The sequence below is a fragment of the Chamaea fasciata genome, unplaced genomic scaffold (assembly GCF_029207755.1).
Source record: "Chamaea fasciata isolate MVZ Bird 193981 ecotype frontalis unplaced genomic scaffold, bChaFas1.0.hap1 SCAF_2, whole genome shotgun sequence".
Classification (NCBI taxonomy): Eukaryota; Metazoa; Chordata; class Aves; order Passeriformes; family Sylviidae; genus Chamaea; species Chamaea fasciata.
This window is the reverse complement of record NW_027094087.1, coordinates 102977083-103001644: the sequence shown is the minus strand read 5'-3', so window position 1 is coordinate 103001644 and position 24562 is coordinate 102977083. Positions and strand designations below refer to the sequence as shown.

At 41.0% G+C, this 24562-nt stretch overlaps 1 protein-coding gene across 1 annotated transcript in view; it reads right to left on the bottom strand.

The window, feature by feature from the left end:
- Positions 1-8790: 8790 nt before the first annotated feature.
- PTCHD1 (patched domain containing 1) overlaps positions 8791-24562 on the bottom strand; it is a 39613-nt gene continuing 23841 nt past the window's right edge. The window contains exon 3 of the mRNA XM_066176943.1: positions 8791-16382. Within this exon, the coding sequence (XP_066033040.1) occupies positions 14728-16382 (1655 nt within the window). The 3' untranslated portion in view covers positions 8791-14727. The remainder of the gene's footprint in view (positions 16383-24562) is intronic.

The window sequence follows — 24562 nt, the reverse complement described above, 5'->3', positions numbered from 1 at the left end:
ATTTTAAATTGCCATACTTAAAAGTATTAGCTACAGATACATAAATCTCTCTTTTTTTTTTGAACACATCCCAGCCTCTACAGGCCAGGAATCCAGCTTTTTTGCTAAGTAACATGACAAGCAATTCAAGGTGCCTCTCTTTCTGAATACACAATGAGCCAATTTAAAGGGACATAGCTCGGGGCAACCTAAATTGCTATACCATACTTGAGTGAGAAAACACTGGATTTTTGTAAAAAAAAAGGGTAGAATCAGTATCTAGGTTGTTTCAAGCAGTTTTTTGTGTAACCTCTTCTTTAAACCCTGCTAAACATGGTCCCACAGCCAGCTTAGGCATATTCCCAGTGCATGCCTATTCTTGGAATTAGGATATACAAATTGACTTATATTTGCTGCAAATTAAACTAATTGTGTCTTGTCCCACCTTCAGGGGACACCAGAAACATTTGATACATGTTCTTATACATCCTTTTCATACAGAAAAGTGTTATTGTGGTTCTCAAATTCATCTCTCCTAGAATAAGCAGGTTTTCCTGAAGAAAGTGCATTTTTCTGACTCCCCATTCTCATTTAATTCCATACTCTTTCCAAGGGTCATGCCCACAGTGTTCAGTTGAAGATTCATCTCCTCTAAGGAGAACAGAAAAAAAAAAGTCCTCCATGTCTTCTGTATGTGATTCTTTTAATAAATTGGGTAAGGATTAGATGTGATGGCTTTGTAGCATTGCCACAGTTTTTATTCACTGTGACGTAGTGACCAAGTGCAATCTCTGATACTCTTCTGCAAAATTGCTGTTTAATCAGTTTTCCCATACTTTGTGTTTGCACCACTGATTTCTCTTTCCCCTCTGGACCTGACTTTTTTGAATTTCTTATAGTTGATTTCACATCATTCTTTTTTTCAGTGGTCTGAATGTGTTTTGACTCTGTTCTCAGCCTTCGGAATTCTGTAGTTCTTCCCAACTCATGTGGACAATGCTTTATTGATATATTCTTTTGTGTGCTATCCATGCTGGTAGTAGTGAAAACATTGAACAGAGCTGGCCCTGAATAGCCCATGTGGGATCTCCCCCGTGTGTGTCTGCTAAGAGTACCACTGAGTGCACCAAATGTGAGCATGCACACACATGCAAATGTAGAGATGGATTTGAAATTTGACCTGATATTTCCTATTGTATCGCAATTACTCTGGGATTTGAACACAATTAAATTTCCGAAACACTTCTCTTTTTTCAAAATAGTGCCACTTGACATTGTAATTGCTTTGTATTCAAAGCACAGACCAAAACTGCTACCACAAAACCCACTATGTTCTGTAACTGTTGTAAAAAATAATGATATGCCCTCTCCTGTCATTGTACTTGCACTAAACTCACAGCACATATTTTGTAAAAATTAGTAGCATGCTTAGCTTTTGTTCCCTCTGCAGTATTTTGGCTATCTGTCATTATATCATCTTTCTTGGTTTCTTTTGGTGTAATGAGGAAAGGGGAAAAATGATAATTTTACCAGAATTGTGGATTGCTTTTCTTTGCCAATGGAAGTTGTGTTGGCTTAGGCCATATGGGAATGGACTGAGATCAGCCTTTTGCATAGGAAACTTTTATGTGCATGTCTGTGAGATAAATGAGGATGAGAACAAGAAAGGAGAGAGGAGGGTGGCATGGCAGGAGGGGAAGGTGCCAGGGAACCTTCCTCTGAAGAAAGAGATCTTGAAATGCGTGTGATCACTCCCAGTGAGGAGGGGGACAGTCTCCTGCTGGAGGTCTGCAAAGCAGAGCCTTTGCATGTTACAGAGACTTGGTGGGGAAACCCATGGGTCCTTGGGCAAACTGGCAGGACCTGGCCCCCTGCAGAGCTGTTTTGAGGGCATGCCAGAGACTCATCTGTTCTCCATCTGTATGTGGAAGGCCTTCTTCCCCTTTCCTGTTTTGAGGGCATGCCAGAGATTTATCAGTTCTCCAGCTCTTAAGTGGAAGATCTTCTTCCACTTTCCTTTTCCCCTCAGACTTTGTAGTTGAGGAGGAGCTCAGGAATTAGAAACCCTTTGGTATTTCATTACTGGTACATTGCTGGAAAAATGCAGCCCTTTAGGCAGTGACCTAGTTAAGGCTCCTACTTCTCCAGAAACTTGGTGTTCCCACCTAGGCAGCTCCTAGCAAATGCCTGGTGAAAGGTTCCTTTTCTCTCCCACACTCTCTGGAAGGTTGTATCCCTCTCTTTGCAGGTATAATTCAATACAGACAAGAACTGTGTATTCCTTGCTAGTCATTGCCTAGTTCCCCAGGCACTGACCGAGTCATTGCCTTCCCATCAGCCTCAATGGGAAGGTGCATAATACTGCAGAGACGCAATGGAGAGAGGGATATTTTTAAATGTGTGCTTTATTTTTTTTTAAACCTGTATAAATAAATACAAAATGACAAAGAGGTTTATGTTTACTAAACATTGCATTTGATTGTATGACATTACACAGTGTGTGTCACAATAGTTCACCTTGTAATTGTGTCCTTTTAGCTGTTGATGCATAATTCTATAAGTTGTAGGATACAATTAGTCCTGAAGCTGCATCCAGCCACCCTTTTAGTGGAACCCCTGAGTACTTACAATTGCAAGAGTGTATTAGGGGAGCGCTTGAGTCAACTGGCCAAAATTGGGGAATTTCATTAGAGAGGTCTGGCATAGCAAAAAGAGAAGGTAATGGGAGGTGTAGGATAGATTCTTGAGAAAAGAAAAAGTAATAAAGGTTTGGAGCACTTTTATTTTGTCCCCTTAGTGGTTAACAGAAACATACTGGAATTAACCAAAGTCAGCAGAAACCACAGGCTCATTTAAGAATATGATTTTTTTTTTTCATGCTCACTGAGAGCAGGCAAGTGGACAAACCTTGCATGATAAGTTTTTACCTGATGAGCTGGTTCGTATTTGAAAAGGGTAAAAATATACTCAACCACTTGATGAAATGCTGATTCTCCAAACCACTTACCATCCTCACCCACTGAAGGTCAACTGCCAAGGTTTTATAGACATTCTCTGGTCATGATTCGCTTGCTTGCTTCTTTAAATTGCACTCCATGTGCTTTTTCACATTCATTCTCTCATTCATTCTCTTCAAAAGGCTTGAATAGAGCTACTTTACTTTCACATTTTGAGCTTTTAAAAGTATTTGCTGCAAACAATTTTTCAATTCTGTTTGGCCTGTTTAAAGCAAATTGTTTTCATATAGTTAGAATTTTGTATAGATTTCTCCCATTATTCTGTGAAATACATATACTTAATATGTATTTTAGGAGCGGGAGTAGCTGTAAAGGATGACCTTTGACTGCTTGAGATCTATGGCTGGCCACCTGATATGGTTTGCAGTTGGTCAGTGGCTGAATGTATATTAATGATAACTCATTAATATGTCTAAAAATTACGATGATTATGTCTAAAAAAACAGTTACGGATTTGAATGGATTGTGAAAGCCACAGATCTGGTGACCTTCCAAATAAGCCATAACAAGAAGTTAAAAATCCTAAAACATTATTTTTTACAATCTTTCCCTGTCTTTATTTTCCCTGTATCAGCAGATTTTTGGTAGCATTTAGCCAATTATGCATTCAAATCGGTGTTTACATAGAAGTGCAATGTCTGCTATTTGCATTTACTACTGCCTTGCTATCTTTTCTCAGCTCACATCTGGCCTCTCCTCTCCTGAACAGAAGGTTTTGTATATGATTTTATGTGCTTTGAGTTTGTCAGACTTGAAGACTTCTCCTTTCAAAACAAAGGTAAAAATGTGAACTTTCTTTAAAAAAACCAAAAACAACAGTCTTTTCTGCTGAAAATTTCAAATCCAGCAGCTCTATTCAGCTCTCCTCCCCTTCCCAATGCTTTACTTCCACTGGGCAACATGGTTTCAATACAGTGGTTATACTCTGCTTGGAGTATACTGAAAATCCACAGTTCTTCCTGGTTTGGGAGTTGAATAGTGAGAACCTTTTAAAAATTTGGTACTGGAAAATGAGGCTCACAAAATTACTGGTAATTGAGCCTCAAAACTATCTGCACTTAACTGAAATGATGGGACTTTTGCTTGCTTTCTCTTCCTCCCGCTGTGGCCACCTTCATTTCCAGATGTACTTACAGAGAATAGAGATGGCAGGTGTGGAAACCTTCTGAGGCAAATAGAAGAGATCATATTTAAAAAAGATTTGTTTGTTCTGAACAAAGGCTTTTTCACCAAAAAGGTATCTCAATAAAGCTTGCAATATGAGTGTCAGAGGGACTGTGTGGCCTGATGCCAAAGGCTGAGGGCTACGAAGATTTGGGAAAGCACAAGCATAAGAATGCCTGGACAGCATTCATAGCACATATACTCCTTAGGGATACCACAGTGTACCACAGAGGCCAATTTTTCTTATAAGCTTTTAAAGTACATTAGAAATTGGAATGCCCTCTTTTGCACAGCTGTCTGATGAAGGAGGAACAATGTTTTGCCTTGCCATGGCTCAGGTATGGGTTTCCTGTTCTGGTCTGTGCTTGCCTCTATGTCTCAGGTCCTTTGTCACTCGGACACTGTCAAGGGATCACTTGCCTTGAAAGCAGACTGACAAAATGAAACTCACCCTTTGGCTTCCAGGGGAAGGGGAGAACAGTTGTCTGGAATGTGCTGGGTGGTGCTTTGAAAAAATGTTATTAGCTGTAACTTGTGAGAAGTCTGTAGAGAGGTGCTGATGAACACAAAGAGTAAGTACTTCATTGAAGTATTTTTCCCATAATTTTTCCATTTCTCCTCTACCCAGGTTCCACACTTTATAGCTCTGTTGGTTTTAGCTGTCAATAATTTAAAACTCTTACCTGATTTTTGATCTGGTGTTGGAACAGACCACCTGAAGAGCTCTCCAGGGCTGTGAGTACATTTAGGAGGTTTTCTGTCCAGGTTTTCGTGGAGTTCTCTCCAATAAATCTAGGCATTTCTCATCTAAGTTGATTTTTTTGTCTCCCTTGACTTTACAGTTTCCAATATGTATTTGTCATTTCTACCTGTGAAATGTTCTCCATGAATTTATTATTTGCTTCTCACTTCAAATACTTTGTATTCTGAGATTTTGGCTTTGAAGCGTATGCTGGGGAAAAAAAAAAAAAGGAACTCACTGATGTTAGCAGTCTTCTCCATAATTCTGAAGTCACATATCACTGCTCCACATTTCCCCTTTCTAAGCCAAATTCTTTTAATCTTTTTTTTCTGTAAATGAGATTCTTCAGGTTTGGTATCACCACTGACTGTGAGATGAGAGCTCCTCCTTTGATGGAGAGGTTTGGAAAGTGCTGAATCAGCAGTTTAATTGATATTTTTCTCTCTCTCTCCTCTCCTTATTTCTGCAAATTCCACATAATAAATCTGCTGTATAAACATCCTCACAGATGATGATATTAAATATCATATGATGCCCTGACAGTGAGTTTTGGATGCTTCTCCTTGCTAGATCTAATAATGTTATGGCACTTGTGTATAACAGAGCCATGACAGGTCAGTAAAATGCTGTTGGTTGTCCTGTGACATCTGCTGTAGCCACCCTTCCAGTAGGATCCAAGATATTGACAGAAAGGCTCCCATGAGAGGGGCAAATAAGCAGGAATAATCCTGAAATTATAATGTGGCCACTGCCTCTGGAGTCAACACCAGGAGATGCTTGGCAGAACCCCACCTCTCTTGTAAAGAGGGGTACGATACACTGATTAGTAAAACTGCCAATAGACAGGTTTGGAACAGCCTGCAGTAGCATGCAGAGAGGAAAGAAAAGAGAGATTCAATTGCAGGTGGACGTCCTTGAATCAGGAACCACCTTAAGAGAGCTGGAATTTCCCACTTCTTGCTGTAGGTTGTGTGCCTGAGGGCTCACTTCATCCAGAGAGAAAATTGATCGCATCTTCATAAGAAAAGAAAAGAAATCCTTCCAACACCCAAGTACTTTGTCAGGAAGGTATGGCTATTTCAGAACATTAAAGTCAGCTGCTCTTCTCTAAGTAAGAACTGCAGTAAAATAGTGAGGGTCAATTTGTCATTTTTAAGTAAGTTATGAGCCAGAATCCATGACCAATCTCTTTTTCTGTATGATACTCTTTATATATCATGTTAAATTCTCCAGATCTGGGCTCCAGATTTGATTATGAATGATATCCTCCTTTTATTCCCAAACAATGAACTACTGAATCTATATTTGAAATCATATAATTAGGCAGCTGTGATTTTTATTTTCCTTGTAGGGACAGATCCTGTCTTTTATTAAACAGCCTTAGTATCTATTACAGCTGCTAGTCTTACATACATTCATATGATTTTTCTCAGTCTCATACTAGTTTAGGCCCTCCTTCCCTTTGCAACTCAGAAGTGTTTATATTTCTTTATCATCCTCCTGACACAATAAAACCTGAGTTTTATTGACAGCTCTGCATTTCTGCAGTGAGTTTCTATGTTCCTAAACTCCTCACCAAACTTCTCTGATGCTCCTCCTGTGCTGATCCATTACTAATCTCAGAACAGATAAACTATTCTTCCTACCAGCTTTCAACTACATTTCTAGGTTGGCTTTTCCTCCTCTTTATACGGAGACAACTTGAGTTGGGCGTATAAGAAATACATAATTGGTATGGGGGTGTATGCACTATATATACATTAGTGGGGCATCTCATTTTCCTGAATATGGCTGACAAATAAAAAATCATTTTTTACTTGTAGCATCAGGGAACAGATTGCTTATTATGAAATATAATCAGTATGTGAAGGCATTTTTTTTAACAAATTGTGTTTTCTGGCATCAGTTTGTTTGTATACATTTAAAATTTTGTTTCCAGCAAACTTCACCTGTGCAAATTGGTAATTTCTAACATGATAAATGTCAGTTTTGCTCAAAAGTATGCCTCCTCACAGAACAGAGCATATTTCAGAGGATTCAATGTGGCCAAAAAGAATTAGAATGGAATATTCTGCATTCATATATAACATATGCTATGTATAGTCTGGATACCCAGCTAAGGCCTTTAACATGATTCTTACATTTCTCATATGTATAAATTTTCGAGTGGACTTTTTTCTCTGCTGATGGACTGTTGGATGTCTTATCCCCTGGTTCTTTCTAGCTAATGCTTGGCATATATTTCAGCTATATTCTGCCAGTAAACTGAAGTCAGCAAAAGAATCCTGTTCTTCTCAATGAGTTCTATATTGCCATTAACATTTACTACAAGTTCAAGCGATATTTACAGGATGAATGTAAACATAAGCACACTTCACTGTTTTGGATCCACAATCCTGCCTGGTTTCTGTGTGTGAATTAGTTGTATAAATAAGGAAATGTGGTATCTGGGAGTGAAAATATTCTGACTTGCATGCAGCAGTGTAGGAATTGCATGTGGAATTCAGACATGCTGCTCACGAACATTTGCTGGGCTGAACTGTATTCCTTGATAAGCTAAAAATCAGATTTAACATGCCTTTATTTTGAAGGCATACGTACAAATGAACTTTTAGAATAAAACATGCTGATTATACATTTGGAAAGCCTGAATTTTGTAAATTAGATTGGTGGAGATTTGCACGGAGTGCTTGCCAACACAAATGAGGAACACCAGCCTGGTATGGGGGTTTTGCTTTCTTTAAGCACTTTTTTGATCACCTGTGTGATGCTTAGACAAAGTCTCTCTTACATTACACTAGCAATGAGAAAAACTGGTACCATTTGAGTTTCAGTTTTAGACAGAATTTTTGGCAACAGTGCTTCTGGATTCTGAATTTAAGGCAATGAGAGAAAGAATGACTGAAAGGGACGAGGCCTGGGGCTGTAACAGGTGACAGGAATCACCTCTAAATTGCAGACCCAAACTTCCCATTAAACCAAAGTGGCTGAAAGCCCTTGGTAGCCAAAAACCCCAAACCCTAGCAGTGACTTGGGATCGGATTTGGCTCACCTGCGTTTTACAGCAAAGTGATGCATATCTCATTTCTACAGAGCACCTGCAGCTGTCACCCTCATCCCCTGGTGGGGTGGTTTGCTTCTGCTTTGAACCAGTGGGTCCAAATGGGCCTGTAGGGATGCTGCTCCCCTTCTCCAAAACATTAGGAACGAAGTGTAAATGGGTTGTCTGCTTGGGCATGGGAAGAAGATGATTGAGCACAGTCATCAGAATATCCTGGAGCAGCAGCTCTGGTTCTGCTGGTGGGAGAGGTGAGTCTCTCAGTGATGATGGGGCTTCTAAGTTTGTGGATGGTAAGGTCTTGGTAAGAAAATTTTTAGTAGTAATAATTCCGTTCAATTGCAAAAATACTGTTCAACAGTAATACTTCAGGTCTACCTACCTACCAGATCTCAGAAGGTCCGGTTCTTGTTTGAGGAAATAGCCTGTAGTTTTTGATCAAATCAGATTCAGATTTTTACCTTAGCTGTTGGTTTGCCTGCTGAGGCTGGGGTTCTGCTGCTGGGTTATTTAGAACACCCCCAAAAAGCACTTAGATCCCAATAACATGGAAATGAATGTGATGTGAAGTGGTTTTCCCTGTGCTTCCTGCTGAGCAGTGTGCAGCCTGGAACAAGAAGGGCTCCTGGAAAAGCAGCATGCCCATCATGCTGGGGACATCACTGGCTCTGTGCTAAGCAAGTGCCTCTGAACTACTCCACCACCCCTCTCTGTGGGGACTTGGAAAGCATGCTCATCCTGATTATTTGGGATAGGCCAGGAAAATCAGTTTGTTGCATTGGTGATGGCATGGGATTTCGGTAGCAGTTTGGGAGCACAGGAAGCAAAGAGAGAGACAGCCATTTTATTTTAGGCTTATGCTATACATTGAGATTCATTATACAATTTTTCCCCTAAATTAATACAAAAATAGTAAAAATAGGTTAAAAAAAGCCTAAATGAAAACCCCTGACATCTTGCAAGCCATTTATTTGATGCACAGATTAAGACTTCTTGGAGCTTAAATAGTCTAGAACTGTTTCTGCCGATCTTTTTTTTTTTTTTTTTCTTTCTCTTTATCCCAAAAATTAAAAAAAGGTAATGACTTGCAGAATGCCAACGACATCAGAACAACGTGTGCCTGAGAAGCGGCTGCCCCAGGCAGGCGCATGTGATGCTGAGGTGCCCTCTCTCCAGGCAGGAAGCTGTGCCAGGACAACAGGGCAAGGGGTGGCATGTCAGGGCATGCCATTCTGCTCCAACCCACGCACCATAGACAGGAATTTGTGTTCAAATGCCCTCCTGGGATACTTTTGCCATCTCTTTCTCAAAAAATCCCAACCAAACATGAAGTTCGCCATTGCGCTTTCCTGGCAGTGGATGGGGCTCACAGGGGCTTCCTGGGGGCTCATCCCCACAGTTTGGAGCTAAAGCTTCTCCCGCTTCTCTACTAAGATTGGGTAGAGGGGATAAGGTTGCCTTCCCCACTCCACTGAGCTGGGGTCACTGGGGGTGCCATGCAGTGATGGTGTAGTGCCTGGCTATGGGTGGAAGATGCTTCCTACCTTTGGGAAGGAGAAGGGGCTCTCCCTGCTCCCTGTCTCCTTCTCATCAGACTTGTGTGTACCCCAGAAAGGCTTACTTATTTCACAATATTTATAAGAAAATAAATGACAAGTACTTTTTGTGATAAATGTAGGGATAAAGAAATACTTTGTCCCTACACAGCTAAATTGTACAGTCTGATTTTTATGGATCAGTGTTTTAACATGTGCAAAGGCAGGGGAGGAAAAGGCTCTCGGTAATTCTTTCTAACCAAGAGCTTCCAGAAAGTGGTTTCCTACAGGGCTTGTGCCTTACCACGCAAAACCCACCAGCAGTGCTGCCACAGTGTGAGAATTGTGAGGAGCTGTTCCTGCACGGGAGCTGATGCTCTCTGCAGGCTGCACACCCCGAGAACCCCCGGGCAGGGCTGTGGGATGGGGACAAGGGAAATGGCACCACCACAGCCCCTGGTCTGGCATCCCCAGTGTCCACACAGCAGTGCCATCCCTGCCCCTCCCACACTCCCATCCTGCAGTTCCCAACCATGCCAGAAGAGCTACTGTAACTCGAGTCCACAGCAAACCCAGAGCTGTCTCCTATTGACTCGGATTTCCCTTCCGTGTGTCTGTCTCCCTGAACATATTTGCTTCCCGAGTTAACAAAATAGGAAAACCCACCACTTTGCTAAGTCTTGAAGTCACCAGGTCTTCTCCCACAACCCACTTGCTTTGCTGGCTTTCTGTTTTTCAGAGAAGCCAGTCTTCCTTCTGGACTCCCCTGATCTCTGCCCAGTCATGCCACCACTTAGTTTTGTTTTCCCTTCGAATAAAAATAAAGGTGTTGGCTGATGTGGGATTTCATGGCTCACAGGAGGATAGTCAGCCTAGCAAAAAACATTTAAAAGTACACCTTTCAATTTACAGTACATGTTTTACCTGAATTCAGTGCTGGCTCAGAAGGCTTCTGAGAGCAGATGTGAATCCTCTCGTGACTCAACATAACCTCAGGCCACTTTGGTACTGTATTCCCTCCAGGTTCATGCAGTTGACCATGATAAGTGTATTTGCTTGTCTTTGGAAAAGAAGCTCTTTTTCTTTGACAGACAGGTTTTTCTCAACATTTCCTGCTCTAATTTTAATCTAACTAGAACACTTCCACATTTCTGCTTTGGGCAGAAAATTCTGTCTTCATCAATTCATTTTTATGGCATAGTTATTCCAGCTATAACAGATTTTCTTTCTTTAATTTTTTTTCTCCAGTTAGAGTAATTGTAAATTGAAAGTGGACTTGTGCTAACGCATCAGAAGTTATATTACAAGAAAACTGTATTGATCTTGAGGGTCATATGCACGTAGGTTGGCTCTTTCCCCCATGCTTACCCTGTAGTAAAAATATACTGTACACCATACTTTACTGCATGGGAATTTTAATGTTTGTAGAAGATATATGTGCTCAGTGAGCCATAGTCCTACACAGTCTTGTTAGCCTTAGCTAAAACTTTCACTGTTAGATTTTAGTCAGTGCCTGACAGTGTATAATACTCTGTTCTACTCACTGAATTTATAAAAAAATTGGATCATCTATATTGCAAACAAAACCACAGTGATACCTGGGCTAAAAAGCCAGTTAAGAGTATGACAAAAATCTGCTTAAGCCTAGGTAGTCTTCCAAGCTGGAGGTTCACCAGCAAGGGTAAAATCTTCTGCAGTTAGCCACTTGGGAGTGCTTTGGACTGAGAAGAGAGTGCTGCATCTGCACCTACTAATCAATCGGCGCAGGGACATCCATTGACTTTGGTGAAGATAATTGCTCCAGAGGAAAAAGTTGAAGGGGAGGAAGGCCAAAGTGGCTTAGCATAGTCTGAAACCTTGAGAATATGGTTCATGTTGAGGTATTCAAGCTACCTGCAGAGAAGGAGCATTTGGTGCATCCCTCAGACACATCAGGATTCAGGCAGAAGTCTCATGGATCTGGGCTGAGTGCACCTTAGACACTGCTGTGGCTGTACCTTGCCAACCCTGGAGGTGGAGAACAGAATGGCAGCTTGATGTGAAACACAGTGAAAAATGTATGTAAGTTGGTTTTGGCTCTGTTCTGGGTTTTCTCTCTTTTGGGGAAGATCCAGCCTCCTGCCTGTCCTATCCCTGTGTGGAGAGGGGCGTGGCTCCTCTTCTCCATCCCAGTCTTGGGTGGCTAGCAGGAGTTACTGGTTACTGCAGAAGGTAACATGGCACTGGGGGAGAACAGCTGGGAGAAGAATCTGCCCTAGAAGACTTTTAGGAATGGGCTGGACAAACATCCCTCAGAAATTATTTAAATGTTGTTGGCTCTGCCCTGGTGGCAAGGGCGTGGACTGCATGACTTCTCACCCTGCCTTCTGTGGACACTCAAGCCTCTTCTGTAGCATTTTGTCACAGGAATGCCTCCACATCCTTTTTCTGACAGGTTTGGAGATAGAGAAGTAATTTTAGCCCTGGTTTTATCACCTTTCTTGAAGATCTCTGAAGGCCTCACATGGTGAGATTTAATAAGAGATCTGTGAAACTGCAAGCTTGTCTTTGGACATCTCTTTAAAGATGCTCCTGTCTGTGCACTGCAATTAGATGTGAGGAGGTTTGTGGTAACTATCTTGGCATCTAGTGTTTGCAAGTGATAGCATGAGGGATAGCAGAGGTGTAAAATCAGTGTTTGCCATGTATTCCTCTCGGCAGTGTACAAACAACCTCTTTGACACATGTCCCATTTCCAAGTGTCCCACGAGTCAGTAGATTACTGCAGAAGAATTACAATTCCACTGTAGGTCTCAGCTAATTTGCTAATGCCCTCAGAAGTTCAAAAGCCACTGCAGCTGCCTGTTGAACAGCCAGGGGACAGGGTGACTGGTATTGAAACAACATACTGACGATCACAGAAAATCTACAGTGAAGTATATTTAAAGAATACTTTTTGGCTGGAAAACATAGCCCCAAGTCTGAGTCTAAAGAAAACAGGGGAAACAGATCTTTTTCCTAGCCTTACATTCATTTGGCTGTCTTCAAGGTGTCCGCCTGTGTTCTGCCAAGGCTGATGTTGTTTTTACAGCTTCCCAGCTGCTACTGAAGCAACTGTTGTTTACTTAAGCAAAGAGCCTGTGCATTCCTGGACACAGCTTCCTTTCTTCTGGTTCGGGAAGGGACTTATCCAGGGGAAAGTAAATGCTGCCAGCTGCACTGCTGACTTGTTTTGCTAGTGAGAATGTAACATTTTGCTTCAGGGCAAAATATCTGGTTATCTTATTTTCCGCTAGGAAGGATGCATCAGAAGTATCTCTTTGCCTGAAAATTCATATTCAGTAGGTGGCATTTGCAGGTTTTGCACAGGGCATTTTGGGGTCACTGGGATTTGGATGCTAAAGAGGTGTTTCATGCAATAAAGCACATCCTGGGTTTGTGACCATGGACATCCTAGTGACCATACAGGTACCACAGGCAGCCTCCTGGGCCATGGTGCTCCCAGTGCTCCAAGCCCCATGGCTCTTGCAATACCCCTTCCCCTCCAGATACTGTCATTGAAGCAAACTTTGTGCCAAATGCTGAAAACTTTTCAAGTACTCTTAGTTTCCAGATGAGCTGCAAAAGGGAGTCTAGTTGGAATACATTCATGTTGCACCATGTCCATATGAAGCAACAGTCCATATGAAACCCCCTGACACACCAGGCCAGCTTCCTGCTACTGGGTTTTCACAGGCAATGTATGGTTAGAATATTCTCCCCAAAACCTACAGAATTGGCTTACATATCCCCACTGGGGTTCAACCACATGATAAAACCTTGCAGTAATGAGCCTGTCGCTCTTAAGGACGGACGGGCCACAGGAGGGAAGAGATGCTGCTTTATCTGTATTACTCCACATCATAGATGCTGACAGAATTATTGATTTAGAACTCATGGCTCCAAAACGACTCAGTAATGCAATCTTTTAAAGTTTTTTTTTTCTTTTTTCTCTCTCAGATGTGATGTTTTCAATAGGCCTTTTAGATATGGGCTCTTTGGGACGTTGTTAAACTTGCTGCTGCTAAACCATGGTCCCAACCTTTGGTTTGTTCCACACAACTCTTACTGTCTACTGTCTCCTGGAAGAGCCCATAGCTGCAAGGTCTATTGCTTTACAGGTACTCTAGGAAGATTGAGGGATTAAGTTATACATTATGTAAAACTACCCACTAATCCTCTTAGTGTGCATTACCAGTGAATGGCCTGAAATAGGCTCTCACTAGAAGAGCCCTAACATTCACTTTCATGATGACATTTTAGTATTTGAGGTTTGTATCATGGATTTTGGTGCTGAAATATTCAGTACACCATCTTCTGTCTGCTGCTAGATCCACTCACATGTCTTAGTAGAGTGCAACAAAATTACAGTTGGTAAAGCAGATTACATGTTTAACTAGTAGCGAGACATGTATAAAATAGAATTATATATTTTCTAGAGTGACAGAGTCACATGGATCTTTTTTGCTCTTTTTTTTTTTGTTCTTTTTTGTTTTTATAAGAAAAAGAAACAGCTATAAAACCATGATTAAAAATGTTACAAGGGATGATTTCCATTTAAAAATAATGATACTTTCAGAAAAAAAAAAAAGTGATTCATAACATAAAAGTGTTTGGAAAGCACTTGGTTGCTGTGTACTGCCTTCTTTCCCAGTACAGTTTGCTATCTTTTATATAGTCTTGCATAAATGTTTAGATTAGGGGAGAAAAGAAAAATTAAATGTGATGGCAAAGACTTATAAGAGCTGACTCACTCACTTGAGTTATTGCTGTGCAGAAAGTTTGTAAAGCCTTAACATCCAGTGAACATTTAGTGCTACTTCAGCCTTGACAGTTGACCTTTCAACATGATTTGGTTTAGCCACAATAATTGCAGCATCTGCAGCACAGGTGATGCAGACGACTGCTTAAGAACCCAACTTCTTCCATTAGATCTTACTTCATGCATCTAAAATTTAACCTCTCTTTTCATGGGTGTGCAAATTCTCCCATATTTCCTGTTATAGGAACTGAGCAAGGTACAATACCCTGGCTCTTTTTTTAAAAAATTTATTTTTAATTTCTCCCATAATTTTGAATATTCCTGGATTTAGCTTAGAGGAAGGAGGGGAAAAATCTCCGACCTCCTTCCCGTCCCCACACATTTAGCCAGTACTGGTTTCTTTCTTTTTTTCTCAGTAAGACCTAGTGTAAAAAAGCAACCAACAAATCAAGTTAGACTGTTGTAATTTGGTCAACCACTCGCGTGCTATCCATATCCACCATTTCAACACACTCTATTTCCTCACGATTTTCAGGATTCTTCTTCTCTTTCCTCTTCTTCTTGGAGGGTGGCAGGAAAGTCAGTATCACAGGTAAAATGGCAAAGCAGTGAAAGAAGGTGACTAATGCTATTAAAAACAAGCACCTGAACAGTGTACGGGTCAGATTTGAAGGCACAGCTGCAAGAGGAATCAGACCAACAATATAGCAGAGGTAGCTCTGCAAAATAGCTACCCCATGCACTTCCAGGGCATTTTTCACCCATTTAGTTCTTGTGAACTCTTTGCCCAGGACAAATGTTGATAACAGTGGAGCACAGTTGTCAATTGTATAATTAATTCCGTAAATTAAGCACAACACAGAAATACAATCTAGTTCCACTTTCCACAAGGTCATAAAACCTATAACTCCAAATTCAACCGAGGCAACAGTTAGAGTGAGCCAGACATTGATCAGAGAGTCTGCCACCAGGAATGCAGAGAAGAAGAGCAGAAATAAAGCACTAATGCAGGAGTTTTGTAAGGGGGCTCCCACTGAAGAGGCGTAACGATCCATGTACACAAATGATGGATTGAAAACGATGAATTTCACCTTGGAGGTGAGAGAGAGCTTCCTCAGGGTCTCCAGGAGGTCATAAAGTTCTTCCCTCTTGGTTTCCATTGTCTTGGCCACCAAGAACATCCTGGAGGCCACAACATCAACTTCATTGTTGTATTTCTTGGAAAAGATGATATCCTCTGAAAAATGGGCAAACTGAGGGGTCTTCAGGAAGGAGTTCCTCAACATATCAGTGAAATTCTTCTTCGGCAATCCAGTGGATATGTTGAGTTTCCTAAGGTAATTTAAGTAGCTTTCGAACCAAGATATCCTCACGAAGCCCTTGGTATACTCCAACACGTCCTCCTGGACACTGGTGTTCCAGTACTCAATCGACTCGTAGATGTAGAACCCGATGACCGGGCTGTAGTTACTGAAATACTTCTGCTGGGCAGTTGTGTACTCGATGGTCCGAGTCGCAGTCGCTACGATGTTGCTCAGGTCTGACCCCTCACTGACCTGCAGGTAGCCCATTAAGGCAAAGGAAATATAAACAAGGTAAAAGAGAACTACAAAAGGCTTGACGTAAGTGTTTGTTATCCAGTCACAATAATAGCGTTTCAGGAACCACACCAAAAGATGACTCTCGTAAGTGTTTGTTTCCTCTGAATCATCCGTGTCCTCACTGAATCTGGCTGTCAGAAGAAACCTATACCATGCAGGCTTCTCTTGCAATACCTCTGGCTTTGGTACCTTTCTGCAGAAGATACTATGCTGGTAGTTGTTTTCTATGTAGCCAGTAAACACCAGGCTGGAACCATAAAAGGAGAGTACATAGAGGTAGTTGAAGAAAATTGCAATACAGGAATTGCAGCAGAAAATCCTGGCTGCTTCAATGTTAGTGAAGGGACTGGCACCTATTCCAAAAGTGACCAGGTACATGGCAGTGGTGAGAGAAAACGAGAGCATGGAGTCTGCAAATACAGCTGCAGTCCTCTCTTTAACGTGTTGGTCTTCTCTAGTTTTTCTCCAGGAGGACAACATTTCAAAAGTCCCATACAACCCATGACCTACAATAGAGAACAAAGGTAGTGTTTAAAGTATTCAAATCCTGAATTGCACAGAAAAAAAGTAATGTGGACATGATAAAAGGCTCAAAGGAGACACAGCCAGATGCTATGAGTACTTGACGGAAATGTCCTGCAGAAGAGAGAAATGATTATGGAGGTGTAAACCACAGAAACACGTTTGCTACCTGCCCAGCAAACCTTACTGCCAGAGCTCGAGGAGAGTTCTGCACTGCTGGCACAGGATTCATGGGTTAAAGAAATAGGATTTTTTTACTCTGCTTGGCTGTTTCATTTCATTATTTCCGAGCGCCTGTGATGGAAGATGCTTTCAAATTAGTTTTTCCTGATGATGGTATCTGACCTGAGGTGAAAACAAAGAAATACGACCTTGAAGTGCCTGTGCTGGAAGCAGAGCATTAGTTGGCTGCTTTGTAGAAAATCTGTAAAAAATGAAAATTCCACATAAGCTGGAAATTATCAATTAAATCAGTTACTGATTTCTCCACTTCCTGTACAAATTTTCTGCCAGGAAAAAGAAATCCTAGAAATGAAACAAACAAAAGCACAAATGAATTTTAGAGAAGGAGAGTGGTAAAACCGATATGAAGCTGCTTAAGGCATTGGTCTTCTTTATATATCTAAGACCTTATAAAACCAAATACAGCCCTATATTTCTTGGCAATGTCTACATTTTGTAATGTAGTTAATTGCCTCTTAAAATGGATATGCCATTCACAAAAGGAAAAGAAAACCCATTGACCTAAAATCCTGTGTGCAGGTAAATCCCCCAAGAGCAGGTAAATCAGGAAAAGTACATCCTTTTATTTTAATCCCTGGTTGGCCATCTTCCTCTTACAGTTCCTATGTTGTGAAGATACATTTGGAGGACCCAGACCTCTGCTCCCTGGTAGTGAACCTGAGCTGAGAATGCAGCCATTGACCATCTACTGTGTGAGAGGAGCTGAAGTAAAAGTAGTTTGGCAATCTACACAGAGATAAACAGAATATAGTCTTTGAATAACACCTAAAATGTGAGATGGTGATATTTTCTCATAATAATTCATTATAACGTTCATCTCTACTTAAGAGATCTTTTCCATATAATCCCAGCCTCTTTGGTGCCTTTTAATTCCTCCTCCTTCTTATTATTTTGCTGATTTTGCTGTCACTTGTCTGCTTCTCTGGTCTGCTCTTGGATTATCTCCAGAAATTCCCAAAAGTCAGTCCACTGTGTTTTGCTTTTACCCATCTTCTCTGATAGTACCATATAAAATGATCAGTGCTAAATTAGCTGCTGCTAACACTGAAGTGCAATCACTGAACTTTTCAAGCTGATGCTCCAGTTAGGAAGGTCAAGGTAATTCACAGATCTCTCTTAGAATTTCAGGCTGTCTGCAGAGTACCAAAATTGCTGTATCATCTCTGTTCTCTCCACCTGTAGACAATTTTCACTTTTGCTACAAGGGCTATAAATACAAGCCAAGAAACCCCAAGCAAATGAGGTGTTTTGAACTGGAAGACCACAAGATATATTAGGGATGTTGGAACTAGATGATCTTGATGGTCTCTTCCAGCGCAAACCATTCTATGGTGACGTGAGTCTATAACCATGTTTATTCTTAAATGCTTCATACAAGCTAAGAATTTAATTAACTTGACAAAATAACCCTTTCGTGGTCAGCACTTTTTACAGTAGGGGCAGTTGTTGCTGATTCACTCCACCCTCCCTGAAATCTGTACTTTGACAGATGGCAGAGCTGGTCACTCTGTTATGCTGAAAAGAATAGGTATGGAGTATTTTATAACGAAGTCACAATACAGAGCTCATAAGTGGAGACAATAGGACAGCTGGCATATCTCCTTATCACCTGGTGTTTAGTGTAATGAAGTCCACACTCTCATGTATGTCAGATATTTTAGCTATTTTGTTATTTAGAGTTGTGGCATGGACCTCAAATGTCCAATCTGTAGCAGTATTACAGACCTGGCTTCAGCATTCATCTTAATTTTCCCCAACAATGTTTTACAGCTGCTTTCAGAGGCCAGGTCAAGACTGTCAATTTGATAACTAGCACTGTGCCCCCTCTTAAAGCTAATGGGGAATACTAGAAGTCCCCAGACATAAAATCAAGTAAAAAGCACAATCAGTGACTGGCACCCTGTTGCTAATTATGCTTCAAATAGTTATGTTCTAGGCTCAGTAGGGAAAGCTATTAAGCTTGCTTTCAGTGTGTTCTTTGTAAAGACAGACTGACCTTTATTTAAATGTAACTGATCACTTGCCAAAGTAGGGAGTGAGAGGTTTAATCCATTTATGGCTCCCATGAGTCCTGCAGACAGGCTCGTCTGCGAATTTCACATGGCATCATACACATTAGCATTGAGTGAGCAAAACAAAACAAAATGAGGTCATTGAATATTACAAATTACTTCCATCATGAGCTTTAGCTATAGCATGTTTTTGTAACAAAAAACAAACAAACAAAAATCAGCATTAATAGGCTCTTGCCTAAAAATACTCAAATAGCCATATTAATTTGGAGAACCTTTGACTCTGCAATGAGAGAAAGAAATTAGAGTTAGTTAAATATGATGCTAAACATGATGTTTTAACAGGTATAAGGCTTTGGATAATGCTTGATAACGTGACTTCTGATACCACATAACTTCTTTAAGCAGGAAAGATAAAACCACAATTTGCTCTTACATAATCTTCAAGACTACGACCCTAAAATGGAATCTGATTTAGAGAACTGCTCAAGCAAATGCATGAAGAGGCGTCACCACATGTGCTCAACAAAGTCAAGAGAAAAATATTTGGATGCTCTCCTATTTTAGGATAGGTTCCTTTTGTTGTTTGCTACACAATCTGTGTACTAGGAGCTGGTATTTTCCTTCAATTGTACAGTTTATGATTTCTCTGTCCATTTCTTTGATAGCTACAGAATTATCATTTACATTTAGGAGGACATGCCTAAATGACAAGGTTGCAGACTTTTTGCACCAGTGGCACTCCTGACCTGATCCACTTTCCTGTGAGAAAAAAATTAGGCCCAAACTCAAGCACAAATTAGGCTTGGTAGTCAAAAGATTAGCTGTATTTAGCTAGGATGGGATTTACCTAACCTAATTTAACTCTCTAAATACTGACTGTAAAAAAAACTTGGGTAACAATCTCCATCACCATAACTCGCTCAGATAAGTCTAACCCACAAAGACTAGGGCAGATATCTCCATGGAAGCATTTTGAGAGAATTTCTTTCACTTCTCTGTCATTTCAGAGTTTTCATTTTTTGTATCCCTAATCAATTTGCACCAATTACCTCTATTTCTCTTGCTGTTGCTACGTCTACGCCATGTAATATTAAAAAGACAAAGGCAATTTTTTCCTTGTAAATAAATTCTGTAATTGCTTCAACTGATTTTCCCTTTTTAATAGAGATTTAGCCACAAATCTGTAATCATTTAGAGCAACTTGTTCATTATTCACGGTCATTCAGTAAATAATAAATATGAACTCAAACAGCTAATGGGCTACTGGAGATCTTTTCCTGCTGACATTTGCTGTTATGATTCACCGGTCGTGCCCTACAGTCAGGCTGTACAGTCACGAGCTAACAAGAAGCACACAGAAAGATGGGAGTTTTTTTAAGAGAAAGAGGTTCAGGGTCAAAGGAAAATGTTAAACGGATAGGAGAAGGGTATTGGACAAAATGGGAATCAAACTTTTTTTCTTGTTCTTTTCCTGCTACTTTGCATTTAGGAGCTACTTCTGCCATTTGTTAGAGGACTGACAGCAGACATTCTGACTTTTGTAGCCAAAGAAAATGAAGAAGAAAATTACTGTTAATGCTGAGGATCTCACAGGTTTTTCAGACTGAGATGGGCTACCTTTAATTTTAGAACCTGGTAATAATAGTAATACTACCAATAAACCAAATAAATTAGGTTTCACTTAAATACAGTACTTTAATGAGTAGCCTGAAAATGCTATAAAAAGTTTCATTTGCCTCCTTCAGAAACAAGTCTTGCAATTACACATGCTCTGCAAAATCAATGCGGAGCATACACCAGAAAAAAGCACTTGTAGGAAGTTGTGAAAACGAAAGCAAAATCTTCTCTTCCTTAAAATTATCGAACCATTTACCTCATTTTAAAATACTACTTATCTGCAGCCACTGAAACAGTTCTTTTTAGTACCATTTTCAAACCTGAAAAAAGAAATGCATCCTTTCCCCTGTTAAGGGGTGGTTCAAGCAAGGGGCCTTCACAAACTGGCATGGGCAGCCCAAGCTTAGTGTTGGCCCTGCTCCTGACTGTGAGACCAAAGCAGAGGGAGGAGAAGGGATTTAAGCAGCCCTAGAGCCTGTGAGAGGGCAGCAAAGTGACCTTCTGGTCACTGGAGTCACAAACCAGTTGTCTATTTGCTTGGCTTAATTGCTTACCTGATACAAGGGCTGCTGCCTGCTTTTGTAAAACAAGTGAGGGGTATATTCAATTTTTGCACTAAAATCATGTGAAGTTTTGATCTCATTGTGGTAGAGATGAGGCTTGGATATCCAAATAGAGTTCTTCCACCAGAGAAATTAAGGGGAATGACTGAGAAAGAGGTTTTTGGTTTTTCTGTTTCCACTTTTACCCATCTATGAAAGTAGAGAATAATAGTACTCTGTGGGTCTCATCTTTTTTGTCCTTATTGTTTTGAAGGCTGTACGTCTCTGTATGTGTTTGTCACTTGAGTAAAATCTCTCTGAGTGAAACGTCACTTACAGGTTGTGAAGTTCCAGCCTTCTGTGTGAAAGGTCACATTTCAGGGGTGATAGATTTTATTAATCCCATTTTAATGCAGAGGCACCCCAAACACTAATAACAACAGATCTGCCCCTCAGGGAGGCTGAGTGCTGCACCAGGATGCGTGGTGCCCCTTAACCGCCACAATTAACACCAATAAAGCATCAAACTGTCTTCCAGAGAGAGCACACTTCACTAGTGGCAAAGCTGGACTATAGGATGTTTCTCCCTTCTCAGGCATTACTTCCCCTCTCCTACTGAAGTTTTCTGCTCCCACATGGCTACTAATTCACCTGTTTCAGTCTACACTGGAACTAAAGGAATGGTGGGGATCTGAAAGTAGCCTTTGTTGTTGTTGTTGTTGTTTTTTTTTTTTTTTTTTTTTTTTTTTTAGGTTACTTTTGAAACAAAATTTTTTCCTGAAGTTTATGGCAGAAAAGACTGTCTGAAAAGGGTAATGACTCATGATAGGATACACGGGAGCCTTATGTAAACTGGGTGGGTGAAAATTTGAAGTGGAAGCGTGCTCTGATGGAATTTCTGAGGTTAAGTGCAGATTTTGATTTAAGGTTTTTGCTTGCACTGCAATGGCTGCATCCCTGTAACACTATCAGTTCAGCTGGAGCCATGTTGTCCCATTCAGGTTGATTTAAGCTTGAAATCACCCCACTGAATTGGAGCACTTGTCTGCAAGAGGAATTTAGTGTCCTGTGAAAAAGGGTGTGAACGTACAGAGGGCAAACTATGTTGCACCAGCTTTCTTTGTGGGTATCTGTGAAGCACAGCTTGATTCACATTCTAAGTGGAGTGAAATATCATCCTCAGAGACAAACACCAGATGAATTAACATGAAATAGCTAGAGTGCTGTAAATTCATATCCCAGCTTGCTGCCAATGGAGGCAAGGTCTCAAGAACTGCTCTTGTGCAAAAATAGTACATAGGAGATCAGAATCATATCGCAGGAATTGCCCTTTCCAAAACGGTACCTGCAATAACATATGATATAATGAAGGTGCAATGAATTTTCCTAGCTGACAGTATTAAAAATAACAATGTACACCACTCAACTCTAGGACTGCTTTCCACAGTAATGTCAACAAAGAGGCTGAGATAATTTCCCCCTGCTGACTTATTTTTTTCCAGCTAGATCAGTGATCTCATCAGCTCCCATCTTCTGACAAGCCAAGTGAAACCGCTAATCCGGACTCCCTTTGTCACAGGAGTTGCAATCAACCAGTTGTTGACTAAATACCCATCCTGCCTCTGTGGCCTCTCCCAGCAGGCATGATTTCAGCCCAGAACATACAGCAGGCTCAAACTGCTACTGAATGTGACAGGCAGAGCAAGAATATTTGCATCCAGCTGAAGCAAACAACTGGCTTCATAGCCTGTTCTCACTAAAATAATAAAATACTACAGCGAAACGAGATCCTTCAGCATGCAGACAGAATCAGCACCAAGCCTAATTTATACAACACTTTTCACTGAGTGGATAACAATTTACCAGCAAGGGTTGAGCTGATCAGCTATACCATCATTAGCACGCTGTTGTAACAAACCCTAAGCAAAGTCCAACTTTGTGGTCCATAAATGGTGCAATATTCCAGTTTTGCTGCGTGAATGTCAGACCTGAAGGAGGGTGTGTATTGCTGAACATCCCACAGTGCAGACTTGTCTGTCCCAAACATTTGTGCTGAGCTGAGAAAATGCACTGTGAATCCTACTTGCTTTTCCTACACTTGCCTGTTTGTGGGAGCCCAGTTTACAGTGTAGAGTAAAATCCTAGAGGATACTAACATTCTGTAAGGTACTCATCTAAACAACTGTGTTTCCAGGCAGCAGTGTTTGTCTCAGGGGACTTGTGACCAAGGGACTGCAGGCTGTGGACAGTTGAGTACTGTTAAATGCATCCTCTTTGGCAAAGTGATTGAAGTCCCAGCCACACAAGCACAGCCTGACCTCATTTCATGCCTCCAAGCACAGGTTCAAAGGCCAAGTAAACTTGAATGCTATGTGCAGGCATGGTGCATGGATTTAGGACACATGAAAAGCAACATGGGATGGGATGTACTGGTGTAAGCACAGGCTGTACACACTGCAGTGCTTTATTTACCTCCTGTCACACAGATTCTACATGTCAGTATTGAAACTGCATTACAGGTATGACAACATACCTCAGAAACATGGTAACAGTACTGTTGGGTAGATTCAGTATTTGCAATTAATGTTTTAAAGGCTACTAAATTTTACGCATATTATCACCTAAGATGTACTATGGCTGCGGGTACTAACATCTGACTTGGGATCTTCCCGACAGAGAAACATACTGAAATTAGGTAGGTGAGCCTGTTAGGTATCGAGGCACGAAACCATTTGATCAGTCTCTGGTTTTGCTTTACATTTGATTATTAGCCACTCACCCCCAAGTGTCAGGCTGATCTCTCCAACCATGTTTACAAAAACACTGGCCATCCCGGTCAGAAAGCCCCATGCAAACCCAAGTATTCCTCAACTTACTATCAGCATCAAAAACACAGTATATTTGGTGCATGCACACCAGATAAAAATCTGCCTCAGTCTCTGGAGAGAGAGTTGTGTTTTGTGCTGTATCTGCTTGGCAAGAAAATAAGAGAAACCAAAATGTTTAATAATATGCTCTCAGAATCTGCTGTGTTTCACAGCTGTGGGTGTCTGTGCCCACAGAAAGGCACTGTGAAGAGAAAGTGTCCCCGTGCAGCACTCGCTGGCTTGGTTGGTGTGTGCAGAGATGTCTTCAGCTGCTGCTCAGTGCTTCACACTGGGAGACCACAATGATATTTTCAGTCGTAGACCCTGCTGAAAGACTCTCCGGGCCATTAAGCCTGCACTCAAATTGCTTAATGCACACCCAGGCAAATGGGGTGTGTCTGGAAATTCAGCACAAGGTTGAGGCCTCGCTTAGGTCTTGTGCAGCACTCCCAATCACAAAAGGGGAGTAGGTTCCTCATAAGACTCGTATGGATCTGCTGCACCGGAGTAATTTAGATCCCAGTCTTCTGGCAGTGAATGTTTGCCATAATATCCAACATTTTTAAACAGAGCTTTTGGAAATGCAGCACCTGATCAAACTCTCTGCTCTCCTGTGAAACAGTCTGTTTTGGTCAGGTGTAGCCCCTTCTGACCTATACTAAAGAGTGCACATTTGCACAAAGCAGGCACGGACAAAATGAAATCACTCCCTCGGTCTCACCTTAAATTGTGGGGACACACTGGGCAATGCTTGGGATACATTGTGCATGCCAGCTATAAACTCCCTGGTACTCTTTTTTATCATGGCAAACAAACAACGAGCCAATGTTTTAGAAAATGGTACAAGTCACAAGCTAATTTTAAAACCATGATCACATAT